Source organism: Lepisosteus platostomus, chromosome 3, assembly GCF_059453375.1.
Source record: "Lepisosteus platostomus isolate fLepPlt1 chromosome 3, fLepPlt1.hap1, whole genome shotgun sequence".
Classification (NCBI taxonomy): Eukaryota; Metazoa; Chordata; class Actinopteri; order Semionotiformes; family Lepisosteidae; genus Lepisosteus; species Lepisosteus platostomus.
The window spans coordinates 68408693-68434912 of NC_142613.1; the positions used below are offsets into that span (position 1 = coordinate 68408693).

The following is a 26220-nucleotide window of genomic DNA, read 5'->3' on the forward strand; positions in this document are numbered from 1 at the left end:
GCCGATTCGGACTCTTACACGCTAAACTCTTTCAGTTAGCCCTTAAATGGCACAGAATGGAGGCAGCTAACATTAGGTCATTTTTTTTGTTTTTTTATTGCAAGTCATCAGTACTATTCAAAGAAAGCAAGAAGCATTGGAAGAGAAATATTTTGTCAAACTCTTCCTGCCTACGGAACCCGTTTTCTGAAATCAAGGCATCAGTGGAGAAAAATAAATCCTTTGTGATTGGCGTACTTTGCAACTGCACTGAAGATGTTTCAGGCACGTACCAAAATGAAGAAGCAAGACCACCGACGCTGTATAAAACAAAACTTTTAATAACATTGGGGCATATTTTATTAATACAATTGAGACGCATAGGAAATGGCGTAAAAATGTAAAAACGTTGGGCTGCCAGAACAGCAGCCTTCATGCGATCGAGCGCTCAGATCCAGAAAGCAGCGCACAATGTGCGATCCGGTCCGCGCCAGGGCGCTTGGCACCCGGCTCTTTTCACCCAGGAGGAGAGGTGGAGCTGTGCCCGGGGAGTGTAAGTGAAGAAACGTTCTTCCTGCAGGACACCCTGCCTCCCGGACAAGCACCTCTTGGGGAGGGGGAGGGGTTTGAATTAGAGGCGTTCAGTCATAATGCCACAGGTGGCAGCTTCACACCGCTGGCTCCTCGGACAAGCACAGGCCCTACAACTGTCTGATCCTCCGGCGTGGCGCAAGCCGTGTGAAACGGGCCCGAACTCTTGACTGGGCGAGCAGTTGCCAGGAGCGGGCGGATAGGCACAATCCGGAGGGCTCGGACAACGACGCTACTCAAGCACTTTTAAAACCATGAAGAGGGGGCACTGCTTGCTGCAGAGGGACGTGGGAGAGAGGAGCACCAGCCATCCTGCCTCGAGATGAGGCTGGACGTGGATCGATCAGTTACTTAACTACGCTAGGGGCTCGATGGGGCGGATGGCTTGCTCCTCTTTGTAACCTTCATGGTCCTATGAGATTAGCGGTCTGTCCGCTACATGGGATGCCAAGTGGGAAATTTTAAGTTTTGATATGGCTTAAGATCATAGAGTAGTTATACGTGGTACATCATAAGGGGACAGTAGAAAAACAATGAATTTTGACAGTCTGCATGTCTCTGTGACCTTACGAGTCCAGTTTGTTATAAAGTAGAAGTGTTGCAGTAGAGAATACGGTCTGTGCATAAACACTCAGCATAGAACCAGTACATTGACCTTTAGCTAAACGTCAGGTTTTTTTTTAATGCTTATAATTACTTTTTCATATGTTAAAAAGCAATCGTGAAACAAAAACATAGGGTTAGTGATGCTGATCAACAGGAGGAGGACCGGAATTATTAACAACGCAGTGACACACACAGTCCAAATGTCTATCGAATAACCTCCACAGACCATACAGAGAGGCAAAATGGGAAACCTCTCTCTCCACTATGATAAAAGAGGGTATTTTATCAGCAATTCGTTGATCTGTAATTGGACCACAGCTCACATATCTACTGTATATTTTAACCTTAGAAAAGTTCATACTGTAAAAATATTTTTCAGTGAGTCACCAGTTCCCCTAGAAGACAGAATGGTGACCATTTCACCTTTACTCCTTGATGGCTTCTTTCAGTGTTGTAATTTCATTAACGTTTTTGCTGGAATTGTATAAAGGCACGAAATGTAGCTCCTGACCCTTAATAGCACAAAATCAATTGTACAGCACATCAGAAAGTACATAACTAGCACACGGTCATCTGCATTAAGGATAGTTAAGGCAAAACTGTTAGGTCTGAAAACCCATCATCTGCCATTAAAATATTCACAAAACAATGTTTCACTTTCTACCCAAGCAACCACACCAGTTATGGTGATTGTTTTGGCAAATCTAGCAATAATGAGTCCCAACTAGTAAGCAGACTAGTAGCTGCTAAATGTGGCTTATACTGCCCTTGATTGCTGTTAAGTCCAATCAATCAGATGAAAGCACCTCTTTGCAATTCAGTCTACTGCTGACTTTGAGCCAGCAGATCTGTACAGTACCTCAGTCTGCAACTTCCAAGTGCTGAGGCTCATTGCACAGAGCCCATATGTTATATAAAAATGTGTCCATTTTCAGCACTAAACAAGATTCACAGTTACACTGCTACTGAGCAGATATTTTAGAGTCTTAAAACTTTCCTATTTGGTAGGACCATGAAATCTACTTTGATAAACGTAAAATTGAGAACGGAGTGTTGTTTATTTTAGGTTCTGCTTCCCTGCTGCATCGAGGATAAGCTTCTGAAAGAGAAACGCATTAGACGAGAACTTCCTCTTCGCAGGAAGGCTCAAATTCTACCAAAAAAGTAACGAGCTCTCGCCGTCAAGATTCAGGTTTTGAGGAAAAACAAACTGAAAAAGTGAAAAGTGGTACTCAACTGCTTAACTAATTATAATTTTCAGACACTTCGGAAGCAATGGCCGTACCAGGCAATGCTCAGAACAGATTCCTTTCGGTCCTCACTGGGGGGTTTTATATTGTCCAAGACGGCGAGGTCCGTCATCGCACTCCACTCGGCTGTGACCCACGCATTCCTCCGGTCAGCCCATCAGGCTGCCGGACACGCGGGCCCTGGGCGGCCTCGCGGAGTCCGCCGCGTGCCTCCCGAGCAGCATGTCCAGAAGCGACCTGCGGAGAAGCCGAGAAGCTCGTGGCGAGAGACCAGCCTGAAGGTGAACAGCAGGGCAACGGTATGGCCCACTGAAAGCAGCCCAGAACCCACCCGGGAGGTGCCTCCTCAGAGAGCAGTTTCTAGAATTCATCATCCGGGTAACCCGAACCAGGCTTCTTTTCTGGTAAAAAAAAAAATGTTCCACTTTATCCCCACCCCCCAAAATCTAGTAATGTCAGCGGCGGAACATCACTCCAACGTTACAGGACGTCTATTTCAGTTCCGGCTCCTTGGACTGCCCTTCAAGGTGCGTTAGTTTGAATTATTTTTTTTTAACGCGTATGAACCCATCTACAGACGGCGGGCGGCCGCGTCACGAAAACAGTGTTGCTTTCCCCGCCCCCGGCAGCAGCGGCTAGCACTCCGTCTCCTTGCTGTCGACGCGGGCCTGCCTCTGCAGCCTGAAGGACAGGGCCTTGTCGCTGCGGGGGGCGCCGTGCCCCGTCAGGTCCTCGAAGGACTTGGCGGCCGTGCCGCTGCTGGGGAAGTCCTCCTCCAGCGCCTCCTCGTCCAGGTGCGAGTCGCTGCTGGGGTCCTCCTGGATGGTGGCCATGCGGGGCGGCTCCAGCTTGGCTGCGCCCGCGGGGGCGGCGGGGGGCGGCGGGTTGGGCTGCGCGGCGTGCGCACCGTGGGAGGCGTGCCCGGCGTGCGGGGCATGTGGGGCATGTGGGGCATGAGGGGCATGAGGGGCATGAGGGGCATGAGGGGCATGAGGGGCATGAGGGGGTGGGAAGCGGCCGGCCAGCAGGAGGGGCGGCTTCACGATGCGCACGGAGGCGGACTCCAGGCTGCTCAGCATCTCGGCGTTCTGCAGCACAGGGAAACGAGCAGGGTCTGAACTGTTACAACGGCATTTTTAAAAGGACTAACACAAAATACGAAATATTTTCTACACGTCAGTATATGTCTACGTAATACATTTGTGTGCCCCTCTGAGCATTCAACAACTTTGAAACTGCTGTGATATTAACCCCTTCCTCTTGCATGAAATCATATTTAGAAGGAACTACTGCTTCGACAGCCACTCGTAGCAACAGTAATCCTTATTCTTACACGTTAAGGATCAACAGGAGCGCGTTAAAACCCAAGAACGCGGGGCACAACTTTGCCCAAAGGGTTGTGGGAGACTGGAACAAGCTGTTGCTTTCAGCAATTACCCTGGCTTCTTTTAAGAAACAAACAGATGAAATCCATCCAGCTTCCAAAGAAGATAAGACTGGCTAAAGGTCTCCCGTTGCTCCTACCCTTTCTTATGTTCAAGGGGCAAAGCGGGAAAATGACCCAAAAGTATTACCCATCACTTACACTGGGGTAAAACAGAGACTTGTTGTTCTCTTCATATTGCTGGTCAAGCCTTTTGTCCTGAAAAATTAAGCACAGGTGTAAAAATATCATCTGTACAGGTGATGTAAAAAAATATCAGAGGTGAAGTTTAAAAACGTGCACTTCTGAGCAGGACAGCTGAATGAATTATTTCAAGAACACTTCAGAAGTTTAACTATGACTCAGGCAGCTGGTTTGGAGAGCGCACCAGATGAACACAGGAAGCGAGATCGCCAAGGCTCCTGTGCTGTACGTACCACGCAGTGGACCAGGATGCTGAGGGGAATCCAGAAGACGAGTGAGAAGACCACGACTGAGCCCACAATGTTATCAGCAAGGAACTTCCCTGCGGAGAGCAAGAAAACATTCACCTGTTCCACTTTGTCTGGAAACCCTGGTACGAGAGCTTGAAACAATTTTCTGAAATAAGTATTAACAACGTTGAGTATGAACCCCAGATTTAAAAAGCCCAACACTTCAGTTACAGCCCCTTAAATCTGGCAGGAATACGATCCTCCCAAAAACCAGCATGCTAAATGGGACAGATACTAACTCGTTAACTGTTTCGGCCTACTCGCTACTGTGATCCTCCCTGGCCTCCCCAAGGCCAGCACTCCTCTCCAAATGAGCAATCAATCCAGCTTTCAGTTCCTGGTTATCCCGGATATACTGAAGTCAGGAGTCACCCTCGAGATAAACAATTTCCCAGAGTCAACGCCGACTCTTGTGAGCGAATGTGAACCAAAATTGCTCCACATGCCTCAATACTGTACTAATTAAAAACTTGAAACCTTCCCCCTCCCCCAGCTCCCCCCAGTTGTCTGAGGATACAAGACGCTGCACCTCTCGTACAGTATAACAGCCCTTTTGTATTTCTCGGGAGACGATGCTCACCAAAAGTGTTGATGTCCAGCTTGTCGATGAAATCCCAAAGCCGCTCGATGGCGTCCTGAATTTGTTTCATACATTTCCCCTGGAAGAAGACAAAGGACGTGCCAGTGCCAGAGCAGGAACAGGAGTCTTTGCGTATTTTAGTGGAAGCAGCAGAAGTATGGATGAAAAAAATACTGTACTTAATTTCTTTTGTTTTTGCCCCCCCAACATGTTTAAATGGCAGTAAAGCAAGGAAATGTTTACTGTGTCGTCTTTCTCAAGGTCATTATCTTGACTCTGTTATCATTAAAAATCTCAGGGCGTTTCTCTAAAAAAGTAGGGGTGTAACCCCAGCATCCTGGCCAAATTTCCCCCTGGCCTTTACCAATCATGGCCTCCTAATTCATCACTTCCTCTCACTGTTTACCGCCCCACCGAGAGATGCTGTGTGAGGAGCATACTGGTGCGTTATTGCTGCTGTCGCATCACCCAGGTGGGGCTGCACACTGGTGGTGGTGGAGGGGAGTCCCCTTGACCTCTAAAGCACTTTGAGTGGAGTGTCCAGAAAAGCGCTATATAAGCGTAAGGAATTCCTTAATTAACTGAGGGACATCGGATGTAAAACCTTTACAGCAGGGGCTCCCCATCCTAGTCTCGCAGCCCCGCACAGCTGCTGGATTTCATCCCCACTGAGCTGAGCTTAATGACTTCATGCAAGCCCTAATGGAATTAACGAGCTGTACTGACTGTAACGTTTGCAAGCATTGGTTTTTGCGACTGAAAAGAGTTTGGGATTTGATTTTAATTAGGCAATGCAACAGTTAAAAGCCTGCCTCCAGCAGGTTTAAAATCTGAAAACAGTCACGCAGTGCAAATTAATCCTGTTAATACGGCGATTACAAACTCAATGGCGTAACGGACAGCCTGTCTGGAATAAAAGCTGACAGGTGTGCGAGTCTCCGGGACTAGGGCTGGGAAACTCTGATCTTACAGGAACATCAGTGTGCCATTTGCCAAGTAGCATCAGCATGCAGAAGAAAAAGGCTGGTTCACATCGCTACGTAAAAGCAGACTCGGACGTGGACACAGTCCCCTGCGGTGACCGCCACCCTCCTGCTTTCTGCTTGTGAATTTGTCAAAAACCCTGGAGGTCCGTACTGTCCTGGCACGGTCCCACGGCAGGACGGGGTCTTTTCACCTGACGAACGAGCTCTGACGCCGTGCCCCGGCACTTACATTCTCCTCACAGAAGCCCACGGTGCAGGGCTTGCCTTTGCGCAGGAACAGAAACTGCCCCGTGGTGGAGTTCTTGTACGGCACGCACATGCCCTCCTTGTTTCTGCAGCACACCTTACAGGAGTCGTCGGTCTCTGTTGGCACGAGAGACAGAAAGAAGAACGGTATCGGAGAGGGTCCAGAGTAGCCGATACGGTTATTTTACCAGCTGGGCGCGAGTCCGTTCCCAACAGCGCCCCCTGCCCACCCATAAAACAACCCAAACAGAAATGTTCCTCTCTGGTGGAAAGAGACGTTCGTGCCACAGAGGAACGGATGAACTAACACACCAAGGACACGGCAATCTCACACATTTTAAATGCCGGCGGCTTGAAACGTATTCACAGGAAACAGACGAAAATCCATCAGTTCTGATTTTACCCCGAAGTACACGGAGCGTGGGCAATAGAGGAGCACCGATGAGAATGTCCTGCATCGCTTGTTAAACCAGCTGATGAATGAAGCGGGGCGAAGCTTAAAGAAGAAGGAAAGGCCGCGGCAGAGAGCGGCGAGATTCGCCGACGAGGAGGCGAGAACACGGGTCGTGATTCTGCGTGTCACACACCACGTGCAGCCTCAATAAAGGACCTCGGGCGGCTCGCAGCTGGTGAGTCCGGGTGTGAAGCATGAGCCAGCGGACGAAAGGGCTCAGCCGGCGCGCGGGAGGCCTTACCGTTGCAGGCGCAGGGCTTGCGGTTGGCCACGGCCTCGCAGAAGGGGATGCACTCGCCGGCGCGGCACCGGCCCATGTCCACGCAGGTGGTGCCGTCGGGAGCGTTGGGCGGGGCGGGGCATTCGCTGCTGCTTCCTGGAGTGCACACACAACAAACACCCCAGGGTGAGCCTCGGGAAGCTCCATCGGAAACCGAGCCCCTGGGCACTCGGGATCTAATAATAATAGTCAATGATTTCTGGACACTCCACTCAAAGCGCTTTACAGGTAATGGGGATCCCACCAGTGTGCAGCCCCACGTGGATGATGCGACGGCAGCCATAGTGCACCAGTACACTCCCCACACACCAGCTCTCAGTGGGGAGGAGAGCAGAGTGATGAAGCCAGTTCATAGATGGGTATTATAAGGAGGCCATGACTGGTAAGGGCCAGGGGGAAATTTGGCCAGGTCACCAGGGTAACACCCCTACTCTTTTCGAGAAACATCCTGGGATTTTTAATGACCAGAGTCAGGACCTCGGTTTTACATCTTATCCAAAGGACGGCACCTTATGCCAGTATAGTGTCCCCATCACAATACTGGGGCATTAGGACCCACACAGATCGTAGGGTGAACGCCCCCTAGTGGCCCCACTAACACTTCTTCCAGCACCAACCCTAGTTTTTCCCAGGAGTCTCCCATCCAGGTACTGGCCAGACTCACACCTGCTGAGCTTCAGTGAACAGCCAGTTGTGAGTTGCAGGGCGATATAGCTGCTGGGATCTCTTTTTAAACAGGTTTTCTGTGTCCCGGTGAGCAAGATCCTGTATCAGTGCGGTCGACAACTAAACAGAAAGGCGCAGTGCACTCACCTGTGCAGGTGGACTGCCCCTTGCAGGTGGCGCTGATGGGCTCCTGACAGATCTTCCCAGCCTTCTCAAACATGCAGTCCTTACAACAGGGGCTGTTTCTATCACTGAACCAAACACAGAAAGAACAAATCCATTATTAGTAAAACAGATGAAAGTAGGTGCCTAGTTTTAAACAGACGAGGTCTGTTAACATAAGCATATGTTATTTCTATATGTGATAAGGAAATTTCTCAGTCCTGTACAGAGGAAGAAGAAGAATTCCCTAACTTAGCCTTTTCAGTTACCCTGTTTCTTCTGCCTCACTGCAATATGTTGTGGACAATACCCATAGCTATAAAACAAAGACAGGAGTCCATCTGGCCCACATATTCGGGGATCTAATTCATCAGAAGATCTCGCCCAGTTTGTTTTTTTAAAGAAGCGATGGCACAGTCTCCATGGCCTGCCTGCTCTCGACAAAGAGAGCCCTCTCTGTACTCTATCTACATTCACTGTAGTGCAGTACAGTGAATCTGAATAGGATCGCCCCCCCCTCCCCAACCACACTGTCTGGCTCTTATAAAAAAAGCTTGCAGTTCCCATTAAAATTTTGGGGTTAGGAAGAATTGGCATTGATGAGCACATTTCAAACCATAAGAAAAGTAAAATGTACACGGTAACTTTGTTAAACCTCCAATTTACATCACAAAATAGACCAAATTTCCAAGTCTGCACAGCCCCATGTTCTGTGATTCAGAATGAGGCAACACTGTAAAGAATTTGGCCTGTGAATACGTCTCTTTAACACAATGGAAGGTTTTGGCATTTAACAACGCACTTGTTAACTCTGCATGCAGGTGACGTTGGAACACTTCTGCGGCGAACGTCTACTGCGCAACCTGTCTTTATTCGCTCGTACATCACAGTACATTAGCCATTACAGCGACCAGTGAGCAGGAAGGGCCGCTTCACCTCGCAAATCGTGGGGACTCCAAGGCGAGTCTGTGACAACATGGGCGACTTTTACAAAGTTCGCGGTTTTGCGCTTAATTCAGAATTGGCCCATTTCTTCCCATAATGTCAGTTCATTTATTCTGTCAGCGAGATTTAATAACTGCAGCCTGAGAGACGCGCTGCTCACCTGCAGTTGACGTGGGGCCTGAACTTGCAGCTGGAGGTGCAGCAGGGGTCGTCCTTCAGGTGCAGCATGCCCGGGTCGCACTGCTCCTCCTGCTCCACCCGCGAATTGCCGCACAGCTGGCTGTTCCTCGGCTTGAAGCAGGTGTTCGCCTTCTTCATCAGTGTGTTGTAAATCGATTTTTTACTGCAGGTTGAAAACCTCTGGGGGGGGAGGGGGGGGAGAGAGAGACGAGCGCAGGTGTCACGGCAGCGTCTGACTATACAGACGTCAAGCTGCATGTACTGAACTGTCCTCGGCCTGCGGGCATGAGACATGACGCCTTTCTGCTTGATCCCGGTGGAGCAGCCAGCAGCAGTCGCAGAGAAACACCCTTGACCCGCCTCACCTATTTTAGAATACACAATGAGAATGGAGGCCGGACAAGACCTGCGTTTATTTAAGAATCCCAGGGCGTTTCTCGAAAAGAGTAGGAGTAACCCTGGTGTACTGGCCCAATTTCCCCCTGCCCTTTATCCATCACGGCCTCCTAATAATCCCCATCTCTGAACTGGCTTCATCACTCTGTTCTCCCCACTGAGAGCTGGTGTGTGGGGAGTGTACTGGTGCACTATGGCTGCCGTTGCACATCCCCATTACCTGTGAAGCACTTTGAGTGGAGTGTCCAGAAAAGCACTATATAAATAGAGTAGTAGTATACAGCTTCTGGGAAGCTTGGCCCTGGTGTGAGTGTGTGCATCTGTGTCCAGGTGTCCAGTCCAGGGTGTTTATGTGGCAGAAGTCATTATTATGATTTTTTTACATATATATACACCCGGTAGACGACTTTCCTTTTACGAGCAACTCCAGTGTCCAGAATTGTGCTATAGAAGTGTAAGGAATTATTCATTTAAACAAAAGCAAACCGTAACAAAAAAGCACCTTGTTGTTCTCATGGTCTCCGCTGACAGCGATGGGGTACATTACGTATTTGCCCCCCTGGTCATCGTTGGGCGCACAGACTTTCACATTGTCTGGATCGTGCTCAGCGCCAAAGTTGTGGCCCAGCTCATGAGTGGTCACCAGATCTGCCTCCTGCCGAAAACACAAGGACACCATTATGGACGGGACCCGTTTCCTAGCATTACATTCTGCGATTTACAGTCGTGTGCAGAAGTGGCCAGACTCCTTGTTTCGCAGAAAAATCTCTAAGTGAAAAGAAGTTAACACAACCTATTTTTGCACACGTTAATGCACAATTACTATTTATTTGCTGAATTTACCAGACTGAAAAAAAATAAAACAATGAATGCACTATGTGCAAAAGTTTGGACACCAGTCGATTCATTAATACTTTTTTGGGAGAATAAATCAGGGAGTGTGGCCTGGGCAAAAGTTTGTTAAACATTTGCAAAACGTGTTAAACTAATCCCTGTTTCTTATAGCAGCTCATATACTGTATCTGTGGATTGCAGAGAGGTGAACTGGTTGTAGCTACAGAGTCTAAATTAAAATCAAAAGGTTCTCAGCATGGCAATCAGCCATCAGTGCAGGCACACTGCTGAGCTTGTCCTAATCACTACCTCTCCTTCCTGTTTCCTAACATAACTTATAAAAAACAACGAATTCCAAAGCTAGATCTCTGACCCAAACATATATCAAATTTCTCTCTAAAATTCAGGTTATTTTTCACGATTCTGTACTATTTGACTAAAAAGTGGATTTTTACTGACCTTAGTTAAAATGGTTTTCCCATAGTTCTTTGTGCTGGTTAATCCAGTGTTCAAATAAATTGGTTTGGCTGAAGATGAAGGTTTGTACGCTGCAGAAGAGTAAGAATTTAACAAAACAATGGCCATTATGGTGCAGGTTTTCGTATCTATATCCACAGTGCAAACATTTGGCTAATTTCAGCAATAGTGTTCATTTTTTAGATCACCGTAATTGACCATCTATTAAAACTAAAACTGACTCAAAGTCAGTTTCTTCATGTTTAACGTACAGTACAAGTCTGCAGTCACAGTAATGCAAACACTGTACTCTAGGTTCCTTTAACACATTCCTCAGTTTTTAAACGGCTGTTTCAAAAGAATCTCCTGTGTGATCAATCGAAACCATCTGGCCTTTGCAGAGACTATTCAGAAATGCGTCTCCCCTTAGCCTGCAAATTGCCTTTAAACCACGTTTGCCGTATGTCTGGGATCATCTGCGTGATGGAAAAACAAGCCAAACAGAACAATTTGCAGGATCTAATTGTCCTGTTCCTAAGTTGTCTTACAACCCCCCAGCACACCTCTAGACGGGAAATCTTCTGTTCCCCCGTTTCACAGAGAGCAATCTGCACCCTTCCTCTGAACAAAACGCACAAGCGTTCGGTCTGGAACTGAAACTTTGGAATCTGCACCCATCATTAGTACTTCCTGAAATCCGACTTCATAATTTTAACATCAGAGCCAATTTTTGACATTTCTCTACTTCATTCTTTTCATGACATCATTTCCAGCTCCCAGTGAAGTATGCACACTGGTTTCTTGGGAGCAGTCCATCCCTCCAGCCCCTCCCTGGCCGGAGCCGAGGACACTCCGACACCCGACTGCTCGCTAAAATGTTTGCCCGCGAGCTGAGGCTGTCTTCCGTGGCCCTCCTGCCTCTACGGACCTGGCCTTGGTTTTATTTCCAGGTTAACACATTTAAAGGGGTTTGATTTTTTATGGTTTATATATATAAATATATTGTTGGAATAGTCAATTATAATAATAATAATAATAATAATGAAACAGTTTCATTAATGTTCTGGGTGCAGAACTCAAATACTTGAATAATCTTTAAACCTGTATGCTTACATCACTTTCTGTTTATCAAAGCTCAAATCAAGAGGCCGGGAAACCTAGTCTTTGCAGTCCACTCGTCCTCCTCAAGCTCAAATTAGAACAAGCGAGGAGCAGGAGTTGAGAAATCGCGATGTCCAGCCTTGTGGCAGAAAGGCGAGGGATGTCTTAATGAAGGCGCGGCTCTGGACTGCTCGTACCCGCGTCCCTCTCCCTTAGGAAGGGCAGCCTCTGCTCACGGCGCGCATTGCAGAACTCACGACCAGACACACAACCCCCCCGGCGAAAGCGCAGGAGCGGTCCTCACGGATGGGGCAGAGGCCGCCGAGGGCTTCCTTCTTGTGCGAGCCGACGTACGCCAGGCCCAGCGTCCCGTGCTCGAAGTCCTGGTAGGTGAAGAGGTGAGCGAGGCAGACTTTGGAGGCGTTGTCCGCGATGTCCGAACTGAATTGCTGCGGGCGGAGACGGGAGACGCTCTCAGTTCCCACGCCTGTCACGGTGCGCTGCTAACCGAGACGCCGCACGGGTTCACGTCCTCGCGGGACGTGGACAGTCCCGCTTTTCAACGGCTTTAACGACAACGACTTTAACGACAACAACTTTTAATATTTCTTATTCTTTTTCTGGGCACAATTCTCTTTAGTCATTTCACTGCTGTGTGTTATGATCTCCAGCAAACCTGGCTTCTGAGGAGTCCTCTCAAAGCGGCCTGTGAATGAAGCTTCTGGCTCCGACACACCCCTGTCCTCGCTGCCCTAACCTCATCACAGCCCTATAAACCTGTTTCTCCGGAAGACAGCTGGAAGGACCAAGGTACTAAGCAGAAACAATGACAAAAAAAATGAACACTAAGGAAATACGAGTTAGACAAGGCATTCAAATCACGTCAAATGTCTACATTCTGAGCTTAATATTTACAGCCGTGACTATTTTTAGGCCAGGCGGTCATCCCTGGCACAGGGGATCAGAGGACAACTTCTGTCCTTTAAATTAACGTAATAATCTTTATTAAAATGCAGAAATGCGAGCTTCAGCTTTCCTGCTCGGTGGCTGCCATAACAACTAACAGCGAACCAAACAGTCTCTGAAACAGCGTAGACCAGCCCTTAGAAACACAACGTGTCATCACTGACCTGCCACTGGAAAACAAAGACACGACGCGTCACCAACAAAAAAAAAACAAAAAAACAACACTTTGCCGTTACTTGTTGTTTAGTTGTTGGATGATGGAAAACCTTTCTGTTCGCCTATCGATAAGTTAAAAACCGGTTTTGGTGCAGGACGTATAAAAAAAACCACCTGAACGCTGCATGAAGCTAGAAAAGAGAGAGAGGCGGACACTGCGGCGACTTTTGTGTGGGGAGGGTGGTTCATCAAGGACTCCGGGGCCGGACGAGACATTGCGGTCCGTCCACACGGGGCCAGAGGTCTTCCCTGCCCCCCTGCCTGGCTCCCGCCCGCACCCCACCCACCTCCAGCAGCTTCTTCACATCCCACACTTCCTTCCCATCCGGGCTGTCCTGCATGTTGTAGTGCTTCCCGCGCTCCGCCAGTGGCACAGTGGGCTCCTTGTTGACGATGACCTGAAAAGACCGTGACGGGTCAGAGCCCAGAGGCCCAGAAAGCACTGGGCACAGGGCACGCGACAGGCACCTCGCCGGCTCGTCGCAGACCAGGCCGAACCAACGCCATGGTGAGCGTTAAAAAACTGTGTTGAAAAACAGCAAATGAATACTGTATATATATATAAATAATACATTGATTGACTACTGTGTAAGACAGGAATGACCAGCACTGGCGTCTAGTTCTGAGTCATGCAGAATGAGCAGACCAATGGTGTTCTGGCGTAATTAAAATCAATGGAGGAAGAAAAAGACAAAAAACCTGAATAACCTACCAAAACGACCTCATTGCTTTAACAGATGATGGTGAGAAACCTGCCGTTGAACGTCATTTCAGAGAGCTTGGTCTGCCAGCACAGCTACTGTGAGGCACTCTGGGCTCTGGTGCCTACTTTTAAAACATGCGGCGCTACTTCGGAAATGAACCACTCGATGATGTGCGTTCCCATGCCAGAACAGTCAATATCTGCTAATTACGACACATGGCGAGTTGACTTCAATGAACATCGCGGCTCAAATGCCCGTCACGCCTGAAGCTCAGCCCTCCACTTGCTCGGTTTAACTTCGGCTCTGCAGCAGTTCATGGCTGTGTGTTTATTTTCGGCTTTTAATGCCAATTAATGTGTGTTCCCACAGAAAGGAAGTACACTGCACAAACTGTACAATAATACCCAACACAATGTTTCAAATCTTTATAATAAAAAACTAGAAAGCATCCACTAGGAAGCAATTAATAATTTCCACCAAATATGCTTCGGGTAAAGGCTCTGTAAATTTTAATTACCATCTGTGCGGACAGAAAAATTACCCGCTATACGTGCAACTGGTATACGAGTTTTTGTTATTCCTACCTGTTTTTTCACTTACAAGTCTGGCTCTCCTAAAGCATTGCAGAGATCCTACTTTTCGCTTATCTCAGATGAGAAATTTTCTTTTCATTTTTTTTATTACTTTTTAATTTTTTTTTATAATGAAGGCTTGTGTGTTCAAGTTCATAAAGAACAGGATAACACCTGATGTTTATGCATTTGCCAACAACTATCGATGTCGGGACAGCACTGCGGCACAGTGGTCAGCATCGCTGCCTCGCACTGCTGGGGCCCTGGCTTCAGTTCTGGCCCTGGGGTGCTGTCTGGGTGGAGTTTGCATGTTCCTGTGGGGTTTCCTCCCACAGTCCAAAGCCATAGTGGTAGGTTAATTGGCTTCTGGGAAAACTGGCCCTGGTGTTGCATAGGAACAAGAAAAATATTATTATTCCTTGCTGAAAGGAAAAGAAAAGAGACACAACGTTTCGGCTGTGGAGCCTTCTTCGGGCGAGGAAGAGGTATCGGCAGTATCCACAGCCGAAGAAGGCTCCACAGTCACAACGTTGCATCTCTTTTCTTTTCAGCATGGAATAAACCTTCACCTGTTCCTTTACAACTGACGCAGCTCCCTACTGGAACTTCTGAAATCTACAATTCGCCGAAGACCTCACGATCCCGAATAGTTCGGGGACAGAAACTGTTCTCCGAGCAAAAGTCTCGTCGCACAGACTTCACCTGGTTGATCTGCACCCCGTATCCTTCCATGTTGTTGCCCCAGGACGTATTTCTATAGATGTCATCCACCCGATCAATGAGTTCAATCTGAAATACATGTTGAGAGCACCATAAAAACCCTGCATGCAGCGGATTATGAATGAGTATAACCTGTCAAAACCTAGCAACGAGGCTCCTTAGCACTTCCCCGACCAGTTTCTTCTCGCCCTTCTCCTGTTTAGGCTGCTACCCTAAACATGTGCAACTGCTTATGCTGTACTTGGCCCTGTGAAGCATGTTCCCTACTGAAAGGGACAGACTGGGTACAGAAGAGGTAACGTCCTCAAGGCAAACACTGTGTTCACCGCTTTCGGCACCCTGACCTGAACTGTAAAACACCGATTCAGCCCTTGTCTGATGGAGGACAGACACTCACTGCAGATGCTACTTCAGAGCAAGGAAGACAAAACTAGCTGTGGTCGATGAATTTAGCTCAAGGTCAGTGAGCACCCTGCGGGCACACCTCACAGATGCAGGTCTCACCCTGCCCTCCAGGTCGACACTTAGATACACTTATAAAGCGCCTTTCTGGACACTCCACTCAAGGCACTTAACAGGTAATGGGGATCCCCTCCACCACCACCAGTGTGTGGCCAGAAGATGCCACAGCAGCCATAGTGCACCAGTACACTCCCCACACACCAGCTCTCAGTGGGGAGGAGAGCAGAGTGATGAAGCCAGTTCAGAGATGGGGATTATTAGGAGGCCATGACTGGTAAAGGCCAGGGGGAAATCTGGTCAGGAGACTGGGGTGTAACACCCCTACCCTTTTCGAGAAATACCCTGGGATTTTTAGTCAGGACCTCAGTTTTATATTTCATCTGAAGGATGTAGCCTTTTTACAGTATAGTGTCCCCGTCACCATACTGGGGCATTAGGACCCACACAGACTGCAGGGTGAGCGCCCCCTGCTGGCCCCACTAATACCTCGTCCAGCAGCAGCCTTAGTTTTTCCCAGGAGGTCTCCCATCCAGGTACTGACCAGGCTCCCACCTGCTGGGCTTCAGTGGGCTGCCAGCTGTGAGCTGCAGATTGTCCTTTTCTCATTTGCCATTTGTGACATGGGCTGATGGCCCTGTCATTTTCCACTCAACGAGCCGCCAGGGAGCGGCCAGAATGATACCTCACCAAGTAGTTGATGGTGGTGCTCTCCTCTCCACGGCCCATGTGTGTGAAAAATCGGTAGTCGGCCACCACCAGCAGGGGGCAGGTGTTCTTCGTGGGGTCGGGAACATCTCTGCTCCTCGCCTCTCTGTGGAGGTGCTCTGGGTAACACAGACGACAGCGAAGCAGCCAGTAAAGCAAGGCAGCTGATGCAGGTACAACCTCAACCCCAGCCGCCACGTACAAAAAACAATCATAGCTCCTGCCCGCAGAAGTCACGGCCACGAACGGCCTTAAAGCTTGTAAGAACATGATTCTGCAGTTGATGAAAAGAGTGGTTTCCAATCCTGGGCACGGGGACCCACATACCTACTAGTTACTGTTCCAGCTGAGCTGTCAGCTCCACAACTGAGCTCTTTAATGACAGGATCGGGCTGAACTCTATAGTTCTTAAGCTTGTAGGAGGATGCCTATTAACTACTGTGTTTCATAATCAACTCAAAATCTGTAGTTCTGAACTAAAAATGTTGGTTGTTTTTTTTTGCAATTTTTTTTTCCCACCAAAGCAGCACAGGGCTTGACTAGAAGAAAACACGGGAGGTAGGTGTCTTGGTCCTCCAGGGACCAGGGCTGGAGACCCCTAGATTAAAGCCCACGGCCAAACCGAACAATCAAAGAACACAAAAAACTGGAATGAAAATGATATGGTCGTGCTAATTCAGGTCTTGCCTGAATTTTACTGTGGCTCTTTAAAGGTCAAATGGGATCGGAAATGACTATTTAACCCTGAACCGAGAGCAGGGTAGGGGAATTCATATGTACATGTGTACACTGGAATTCGTATTCGCACTGATCTCTCAGGACACGCACAGAACAGCAGATGACACCGTATGACTGACAACAGCACACAATGAAGACAGTACATTACAAAACGGTACATAAGAAATAGCGGTGGTATGTACAAACAATAAATACATGGTAGAGAACAATAAACACATGGTAGTGAACAAGAACACATGTTCAGCCAAATTCAAAAGTCCATAGTGCAGACCTGCATTGAGTCTGAGGCACTGCAGTTGGCTGATAAGGATGCACACAGCAGTAGGGTAGAAGGTGTAATTGAGTCTAGTGGAGCTTTAATAGTGTAGTACCGCTTGCCAGACTGCAGGGGGAGAACAGTTTGTGGCCGGGATGGTTGGGATCCTGAATGACGGATCGGGCTTTATTGCGACAGCGGATGGTGTGAATCTCACTGACTGATGGTAAATCACGTCCTATGATCCTCTGTGCCGTTGCCACAACCTTTTGTAGAGCGTCTTTGCCACGCATGAAAATATCGCTGTACCACACAGCGATACCACTATTTCAGTGGTATTTGTGTGGTACCACTGTGATTTCTGAGATTCAGAACTACCCTCATTCAGATATGCCTCTACAGATGGAGTCAACTGGACCTCAGCAGAGGGAAAACATTCGCTCACTGTACGAGTGTCTGACACAGGCTCATTCCCACCGGTGTCTGCTCATTATCAACCAACCAATAAATTAGCAAGAGATATTCAGTCAGAAATTATGAAACGGGGAGGAGAGCCCCACATGAATTTCCGCATGCTGCCATTATTGGAAACAGACCCTTGAAACCGGGTATTTCTGACTCAGGACTGACCGAACAAACAAGTTCAATAGAAGTTTAAACAAGGCGGCAGATCGAGTCATCAGCTACTGTAGCAGGGGTGTGATGTCTCGCGGTCTGTCTTTTGAAGGGGGGGGGGGGGGGGGGGGGCTCTCAAAGCTTTGAGGTGTGTCAAGCTCGCTGCCAGGCCCCCCCCCGACTCACCTTCCTTGCCCGCGTCCTCCGCCAGGGCCTCCTTCAGCTTGTCGGGCAGCAGCTCCTCGCCCCCGGGCCGGACGTACCCACAGACGCCGGGGGAGCGCAGGTGGGCGACGTCCCGGATGTCCTGCGTCCTGTACGCCAGCAGCTGGCCGTTCGCGGCCGACGGCGTGAACCTCCACAGGGGCTGGAGCCAAAAAGGGAACCAGAGCCAAGTTTACCGCCAGGTTTTTCGGAAAGGTACAGAACCCGGGCCCCCTCTCTCGTTCCGTTTCCCGAAAGCGACGATGACGCAAAGCCCATAAGGAAGTCGTTTCGGGGTACCTCAATGATGTACTCTCCTTCATCCGTGTGAATGCGGGCCATGAAGTCGGTGTCGTCGATGTGCGCCTGCACGCGGGAGTTCTCTTCCCCTTTGAAGAACAAAGGTTTCGTTAGCTCGGTGCCGCGAAACACACCCGGGCTGCGCGTGACAACGGCCGTCACAGAAGGGACCGTACTCGCTGCATCCTGAAGGCCCACAGCCGCCACGCTGTGCATCACCCTGTGCACGTCCTTTAAACACACTCCAGTATCGGCCTGGCCCGTCTCCAGAGATTAACAGCTTTGAGCAGCACAATGCAGAAAATGGTACATGCACCTCCATCACACCCAGACTCTCCCGTTATTGAAGACAGCATTTTTTAAACATGGACTTTTCTAATACCTTGTATCTGCAGCTTTTTAGATCAATATATCTGTCACTTTAATACTCATTTTGGGGACCCTGTGGTTTTTATTTTTTTTCCTTAGAAAAGTTGTGATACCATGTTTTTTGTAACCAGTTTTATTTGCAATGTCCAGCTTAAATTGCCTCCATTTTGGGATGAATAGGTATTTTGAATTGAACTGAATATTTACTTGCTTAGAAGATGCTTTTACCCAGAGACTACTTCACATAAAGTGTAAGTACATTAGGTAAAAATAAGTGAAAGTAAAGTTGCTAAAGGGACAATGCAAACATAACCTGGAAGAGTAACAGTGTGTCCTAACTAAATGAAATGTTGAGAACTAAAACATTAATGTAGATACAAGGCAGTACTATAAACAACCTGTTGGTATTACATTTTATTTCTACACTATCTGTACACTAAATCACTGCTGAAATGTATCACTGTCCCCAGAAAAAAATTTAAGCAAATAATTCAAATCTATGATGCGCACAAGTATTCAGTGTCTGTGGTTCCTGTCAAAATCTGTATGGTGAGCTATGTTTGGCAAGACGTTACTGTTATAATTCAGTGGTCGTGTAAATACCCTTACTTTATAACAAGAAATATTAGTTTTGTTATTTAGAGCCGAAAACCCATCTTTGGCTTTTGCAAATCGGATCGGTGCGAGGGCTAGGTCAAACAGCTGAAGAAACAAGATTATCTTCTCAACGCTGGTTTGACAGATAACAGGGATGTATCGCCAATATCCACTCTTGCACTTTCCTCTGGAAAATCATACAGCAGTGAGGATTAAAAAAAGAAAAGAGATGGAAACTCTTACTGAGTGCAGCCCAAATGCTGAGGGCTCATATAAACAAGCAATCCTAGCCCAGAGAGTGGTTGTCCCTGACCCAGCTGTGCTCTTAACACACAAAAAAGTACATTAAGAGGGTTGCAAGACAGAAGCCATCAATAAAAGCTCTTCAGGGAAGAAGCAAGGGCCTGTGCTCTCTTCAGAGCTGGGCACACACTGCCAGGGTCTGTGGGGCAGTTGGCACGACACATTGCCCATTTCCTGTGCAATGTGGTGGCATGGTGGTGCAGCAGTTAGCATTGCTGCCTTGCAGCTCTGGGGGCCTGAGCTGGGGTGCTCAGGTGCTGTCTGTGTGGAGTGTGTACGTTCTCGCCGCCTTCCTGTTGGTTTCCTTCCACCATCCACAGATATACCGATAGGTTAACTGGATTCTGGGAAACCGACCCTTGTGTGCGCATGTTTGAGTCTGTGTGTGCCCTGTGATGGACTAATGTCCCGTCTAGGATGGACCCTGCCTTGGGCCCATTGCTTGCTAGGCTCTCCCGCAAGATGGATGGATAAAGACAAACGACACCTTCAAAATGTATCTGTAATATTAAACATAATGCATGGATGTTCTCAGTGCTTAAGAAAATTCAACAGCCTCCTAAATTAACCTTCATGACTAAGACCTCTCCGGAGATGTCCCTTCTTGGCCCAAAACACTCAGCTTGCTGAACCACGTCTCACCTACTACATGTCCCGTGAAGAAGTTATTCCTCTGGACTTCAAAAACATCTTCTCTCCCATTCTTATCAACAACAACCGCCTTGAAATCTTCAGTAAAAAGGTCCATTTTTGACGTCAGGTACAGTTTGAAATTTCTGGAGAACGAAAAACAAAAGAGAAGAGTGTATAAGCACCCCACTTTTGAAAAGTCTCACCCAGGCAGACTAATTCATTAACGGAACTCAAACTGGGAGGGAACTGAGCCAAGGTTAACTTAACAAAAGCCATTTTCCTTCAGGTTTATCTTTGTGTAAATGAGTGTTTTAAGCTGAGGGAAGACATACCACTTCCCATTGTCCGGCAACCAACTTGGACGATCTTTAGGTTGGCCTTCCTACTTGAGCTGTTGCTCACCTGCTCTCCGTTTACATTAGTTGAGCTTAGTGCCGCCCGAAAGCAAGTCCTCTAGGCCAAATTCGAGGGACTGAGCATCTGTATGTGCGACAGTGCTTCCCCCGGAACAAAATTCCACATCAGTTTACAGGGTTACAAACAAGAAGCTCTGCAGTCCTTCAGGAACTTTGCTGGATCGGGGTGCGTTTCCCCCACTGTCAGAGGTTCTGTTGCAGAAACCTGACTCCGGCCCTGGGTCCTAACTCCAGACCATGGCTTGACGCCTGCTGTTGTAGGTGGCACCTCAGAATTAGCTGAAAGGGGGGGAACATCATCATCATCATCAGGAATAGCAACTAGGGGAGAATGGTCAATCAAAACCCCCACTCATGGTATTAACACAGGGTGGCCATGGCTGGACTCTGACTCTGTGGGACATACGCCTTGTACTCCGGAAGCGGCCATTTTCTTCACGATCAAACTCACCTCACACCTTCACCGGTCCGCGCTGTGACTCCTTGCATCCATACAACGTTTTCTAAAAAAGGAAGGCGGTGATGCTCGTTTCACCCACTAACGACACACAGCAGTACCTGTTCAAGGCCGCGAAACTCATCATCTGCTCCACCTGGGATTCAGGCTGCAAATCTCTCTTCCTCACAGAGTGCCGTCGCACACTGGCCATGGACAACACCTCGTAGTTGGACAGCACCTTGCTGAGGGATTCTGGGGGAATGGGATAGGCCGGTATTAGCGCAGCTGCGGAGCGCAACGATCCCAGTATTCCCCGATCTTAAATCAGGTCGACCACAGCACATGCTGCCAACCACAAACACGATGACGTATTTAAACACTTAGGACTTACCTGCTACTGAAAATCTTTATTATGTTTTTCCGCGATGATGTAATAATTTAAAAGCCAGGATAATATTTAAAAAAACAACAACCTAGAAAGGACTATTTGATTCCCCCTGAGCCGTGCCAGGCAAATGTCTGCACCTGGCCCCGCTCAGTGCACGATGTGAACTGCCAGTGGCGATACTGGAACACGATCAAAACCCTGAATAATCATCACCAGGAATAGACGCTCAGAAGCAGAGAAGGAAACGGCAACCATGTGGAACACTCATTATCAGAAGGACATAAGAATGGTTACAAACCAGGCGCCTTTCAGCCTCTCTAGCTTGTGGGGTAGTCAGGTTGTTAGAGGTTAACTGATTCAGGGGTCCCATCCCCCTGTTTCTTGGAAAAGCCAGGGAACCGGCTTCAACAACACAACTGTGCATCTTGTTCCAGACTCCTCCAGGCTGCAGCACTGACGTCGTACACAAGTGTATTTCATTTGCGGTTTCAAAGAAAAACTCTGCTTCATAAGGCTCTGACGGGCTGCGTGACTTTACATCACAGGCAGAAATCAGTCACTGTTCGCTGCCTCACGGGTTGAAGAAATAAACCGCAACAACAATTTTTCTGCTTTTTTAAATTGTTACGGTTTAATCAAGTACAGTCAGTAAAAACCATTGTGATTACACACCGATACACGTAAACAGAGCACTGTTCAGTACATAAAATTCTACACCCCCTTTCCAAATGAACACATTTTGTGATCAGGCTGAAATCAAGACACATTATAACAGAAATTATTCTACCTTAATTTACAAGTTGTAGCCCACAACTTCCTAACTTCACCCTGTCCCACATCCTGACCTTAATTCCAGCACCATCCCGATCTTCAATCCCAACTTCACCTCTGTCCCACATCCTGACCTTGATTCCAGCACCATCTTGATCTTTAATCCCAAAATCATTTGCATGGGGCCTGCAGTAGCCCGGGTCCCGAGACCTCTCATGGGATGCTTTTTGCTTTCAGGTGACAGGACAGAATTGCATCAGCTTCCTACAGAAGGGCACCCTTGCTCCACAGCAGGCACCCATCAAGGCTAGACACTTCTCTCGTGTGCCCCCTCGTTGCGACCCTACTTAGCACTGCACCCATGAAAAAGCCCGAGCTGTTTGCCTTAATCACTACCTGGGCACCTTTGAAGGAGGTTTAAACATGAATACTTAGGGACCCCTAACGTGCTGCGGGGAGGTCTCCACAGTCTTTGCCATGGAGGCAGGAGAAATTCCTGATGTTTATTAAGTGTGACTCAGGAGCTCCATGTGGCTCTTCCCAGCCCTGACAGAACTAAACAGTGCATTGCAACGAGCACGGATTTCAAATTCTCCTCAGAAAAGTGAGGGCAATTACTTCTCTTTCAAACTGTAGATTGTGTTTTGACTCAAAGTAATCTTTAGTTCTCGCCACACACGTTCCTGAGTGTTTAAACTCGGACGTTTGGGAAGCGGTGGCCTAAAAACGGAAATGAAAAGCTCGGCTCCTCAGTGGATTAGGCTGCCGGCGAGCAGGATCAGTACCCATGTCAGCCCCTGGAAAGGCACACATTAGATATTCTGTGAAACAACGCTCTGATTCCACCTTAGAAATACTGCCCTTCTATTATTCCATTTCTATCAGTGTCTAATGTGCCTGGTTCATTCATTTCTAACATCGAGGTTTGATGTTTCTCTAACTCTTTACTCTGTGGGCTTCCTAACTCTCTTCTCAACAAGTTGCAATATGTCCAAAACTCTGCAGCAAGAAGACTTACTCCCACCAGACCCTGTCAACATGTTACTGAAGTCTCTACATTGGTTGCCTATAAAGTCACCTATTTAATTTAAGATTTTGTTGCCAACTTTCAAGGCTCTGATAATCTGACTCCATCATACATCTCTGAACTCCTCCATGTTTTCACTCCCCATTTTACAGATGAATAAATACCAGTCATTGTTTTTCCAGGAAAAAACCTCTCCATTTGTCTTCAGCCAGTCAATTTATTATGACAACACAAACCATTAAACAAGCTTGAAATCACATGTCTAAACTTCAGAGTATTTGTAGCAGTATAGTTCCCTTTAATGAAAATGAAATCCTTTTAATACAGTACTTTATGGTGCAACTACACTTGGCCTTTCTGCAGCTGTTTAAACCCACTTCTCTGTTCAGTCTCAACTTGCTCTTTTGCTCAACACCTGATTATCATCTCAATCAGTTCTTCACAGATCTAACTGGATTATTTAAGCCCATCACCCACCACACAACTAAACACCACAGCAAGAAATACCAAGTGCATTAACATAGAACCCCACTTTTTTAGAATAAATTCCCAGAAAACTACAGAGCATATTCAAAGCTGACTGCTTAATCTTTGAGATCTCTCATTTACTTATGCTCTCCAAATACCGTCCATAAGAATACAGCAAAAAGGCACTAACTCGTCCAGAACCGTCTCTTGTTTGCCTATGAAAATGGCTGTCGTCACAACTAGGTTATCCCACTGATTGTCTATTATGATTTTGACATGTCTGGTTCAAGGCCACGCGTGACTGGAACCAAAGGAATTTAAGGTCAGAGTTGCGATTTGTATTGAGTCTGACTTCCATCTTGAGGACTGCAGAAACTGATCTAAGCCCCCGTCCCTCTCTCTCATGTTTCATCACCCCAGAACGTGCTGAAAATGGAAGCTGCCCGTGTGGGCTTAGTGACCCTTCACATAATTTGTTTTGGGTCTCTATTCTGTGTCTCCAGTGAGCCCCCAGACTGACTTGACTTAGCCAGCAGCTATATCAACCTGCTATATCAAAGGAGTGAGCCTGGTCAGAACCTGGATGAGAGACCACCTGGGGAAAAACTAAGGTTGCTGCTGGAAGAGGTGTTAGTGGGGCCAGCAGGGGGCGCTCACCCTGCAGTCCATGTGGGTCCTAATGCCCCAGTATAGTGACGGGGACACTATACTGTAAAAAGGCACTGTCCTTCGGATGAGAAGTAAAACCAAGGTCCTGACTCACTGCGGTCATTAAAAATCCCAGGGCGTTTCTCGAAAAGAGTAGGGGTGTAACCCCGCTGTCCTGGCCAAATTTCTCATTGGCCCTTACCAATCATGGCCTCCTAATCATCCCCATCTCTGGACTGGCTTTATCACTGTTCTCCTCCCCACTGAGAGCTGGTGTGTGGCGAGTGTACTGGTGCACTATGGCTGCCGCATAATGCTGTCGCACTTAAAAGAGACCCGGTTTCTCACAGTAGTTCACGAAACACCACGTGAAGCCACCAGAAATATTCATAGTCTCAAGAAATCGCTCTTCTGAAGCATCAACTCCCGCAATCCTGGTATGTGTTTCATCACAAACCACTCCTAGGAGGAACAGGCAAGTAGAATCCTTCCTGTGCTGTGAAATAACAACAGATATTTCTTTAAAGAAGCTCCCAGAATCCATCGCAGGGTCAGTGGTTTATACCCACAATCTACTTGGAAAAGATCCTCCGATGGAGATACAGCCAGGATCTAACAAGCAACACTATTCCTTCTTCAGAGGAAGCAATGCTGTAATGATAAGTGACTGTATTTATTGCGCTTTTCTTCTCAAAGTATCCTGAACTGCTCATGTATGAGAAGCCCCCCCTGCATTCACCCGTGAATGAACAGCCTGAGTGACAGCACACTACATAACACATCAGGGTAACGAGTGAAAAATCGCTTCACTGGTTGATTTAATGGGAAACTCTGAGTGGAATTTAGCCCGGAGACCGGGGTTAACAACTCTACTGTTTTACAGTGCCGGGATAACTTCAAACACCAAGATGGCTTCAAACCAGAACATCACTGGTCACCATGCTGGAGCAATGGTTTGGATATTCTGTTGCAAGGGGAAGAGCACCACCTACTGGTCACATATCACCTACACTCCTGGTTTTCCTTTGAGGTCGCCCACCCCGGTACTGACGAGGCCAGGTCTTGAAAACGTCTGAGAGCAGACTAGGAGGTGGTAGGACTGCTACAGACGAAACGTGCAGTGTAGAAATACATTTCAATTCACCAGCATACCTGCTGCGGACTTGAAATGCGTTCTGTACCTTTCTAAAACCTAACATGGATGAATTCAAATACAAAATGACATTTACAGTACTTGACATCGTAGAGACCAGCTGGGGTCCTATCAGTGTTGGCAGTGACTTCAATATTGAAACCTGAGTAAGGAAACCTTAGCAAATAGTGACACCGGGTTTTGATTTCCTAAACTTTTGAACGTAAAAATATGCTTCCAAAAGGACCGAAACCGCAGCAAAACGTTTCAAACATCCTGTTTCATGCTTCAAAGTAGGGTGCGTGGTTAAGAACACCTGGCTTCAGTTACAAAGTTATAGACTGGGGACACCGATCAGCATCATCAGTTCAAAAAATAAAGTTGTTTTCAAGTTCAAGAGCACGCTTTTGCGTGAGCAACATTTCTACCCCATTGCGCGATCCCATTCATCTGCCGTGCCGAGCAACCCAAAATAAAACGGGCCCGAGTTCAGCCAAGGAAGACAAAACTGCTCCGACCAGCATCTACTCACCCAGTTCGGGGTCATTTTCCACTTTTTCGACTTCTACGGGCTTCCTGGCACCGTCCACCCAACAGAGAGAAACTACGAGCAATAAGGAAGTTAAAAGTAGTCTCATTTCGGCGATGGTGACAAACACGACCCCGCACGAATCTCGGCTGGATGTCAACATCGCGGATGAACTGTAACCAGGCTTCCTCAAAAAGTGGACTACCGATTGTAAAGAAACTTGATTTCCTGTTTTCTCTTTTTTTAAAAAAAAAACAACAGATACGTGAAATAATCTATCACCAACGATCGCTTTTAATTCCCATGGCTGCAGGGAGGGTGAAAGAGAGACGAGGCTAAAAAGAAACTGTTACTCGGTTGGTCTCCATTGCAGCCGCCCACATCCGGAAGTAGTTTTGTAAAACAGGGGGAAT

At 47.6% G+C, this 26220-nt stretch overlaps 1 protein-coding gene across 1 annotated transcript; it reads right to left on the minus strand.

The window, feature by feature from the left end:
- Nucleotides 1–299: 299 nt before the first annotated feature.
- LOC148675336 (disintegrin and metalloproteinase domain-containing protein 17-like) lies at nucleotides 300–26220 on the minus strand. The gene is made up of 19 exons (XM_088626577.1): nucleotides 25811–26220; nucleotides 20964–21096; nucleotides 19999–20132; nucleotides 18088–18176; nucleotides 17770–17950; nucleotides 15957–16093; nucleotides 14790–14876; nucleotides 13099–13209; nucleotides 11934–12078; nucleotides 10532–10620; nucleotides 9741–9893; nucleotides 8823–9022; nucleotides 7703–7806; nucleotides 6851–6985; nucleotides 6139–6272; nucleotides 4924–5002; nucleotides 4287–4375; nucleotides 4012–4068; nucleotides 300–3514 (listed from the first exon to the last, which is right to left on the minus strand). The coding sequence occupies exons 1-19, from the start codon at nucleotides 25968–25970 to the stop codon at nucleotides 3062–3064; spliced, it is 2670 nt and encodes an 889-aa protein (XP_088482703.1). The 5' UTR covers nucleotides 25971–26220; the 3' UTR covers nucleotides 300–3061.

Coding starts and splice junctions, on each gene's coding strand:
- LOC148675336 (XM_088626577.1), bottom strand. CDS start 25,970: ATGTTGACATCCAGCCGAGATTCGTGCGGGGTCGTGTTTGTCACCATC. Junction 21,097..25,810: donor GGAAAATGACCCCGAACTGG/GTGAGTAGATGC, acceptor CCATTCCCCCAG/AATCCCTCAGCAAGGTGCTG. Junction 7,807..8,822: donor AGGCCCCACGTCAACTGCAG/GTGAGCAGCGCG, acceptor TGTTTGGTTCAG/TGATAGAAACAGCCCCTGTT.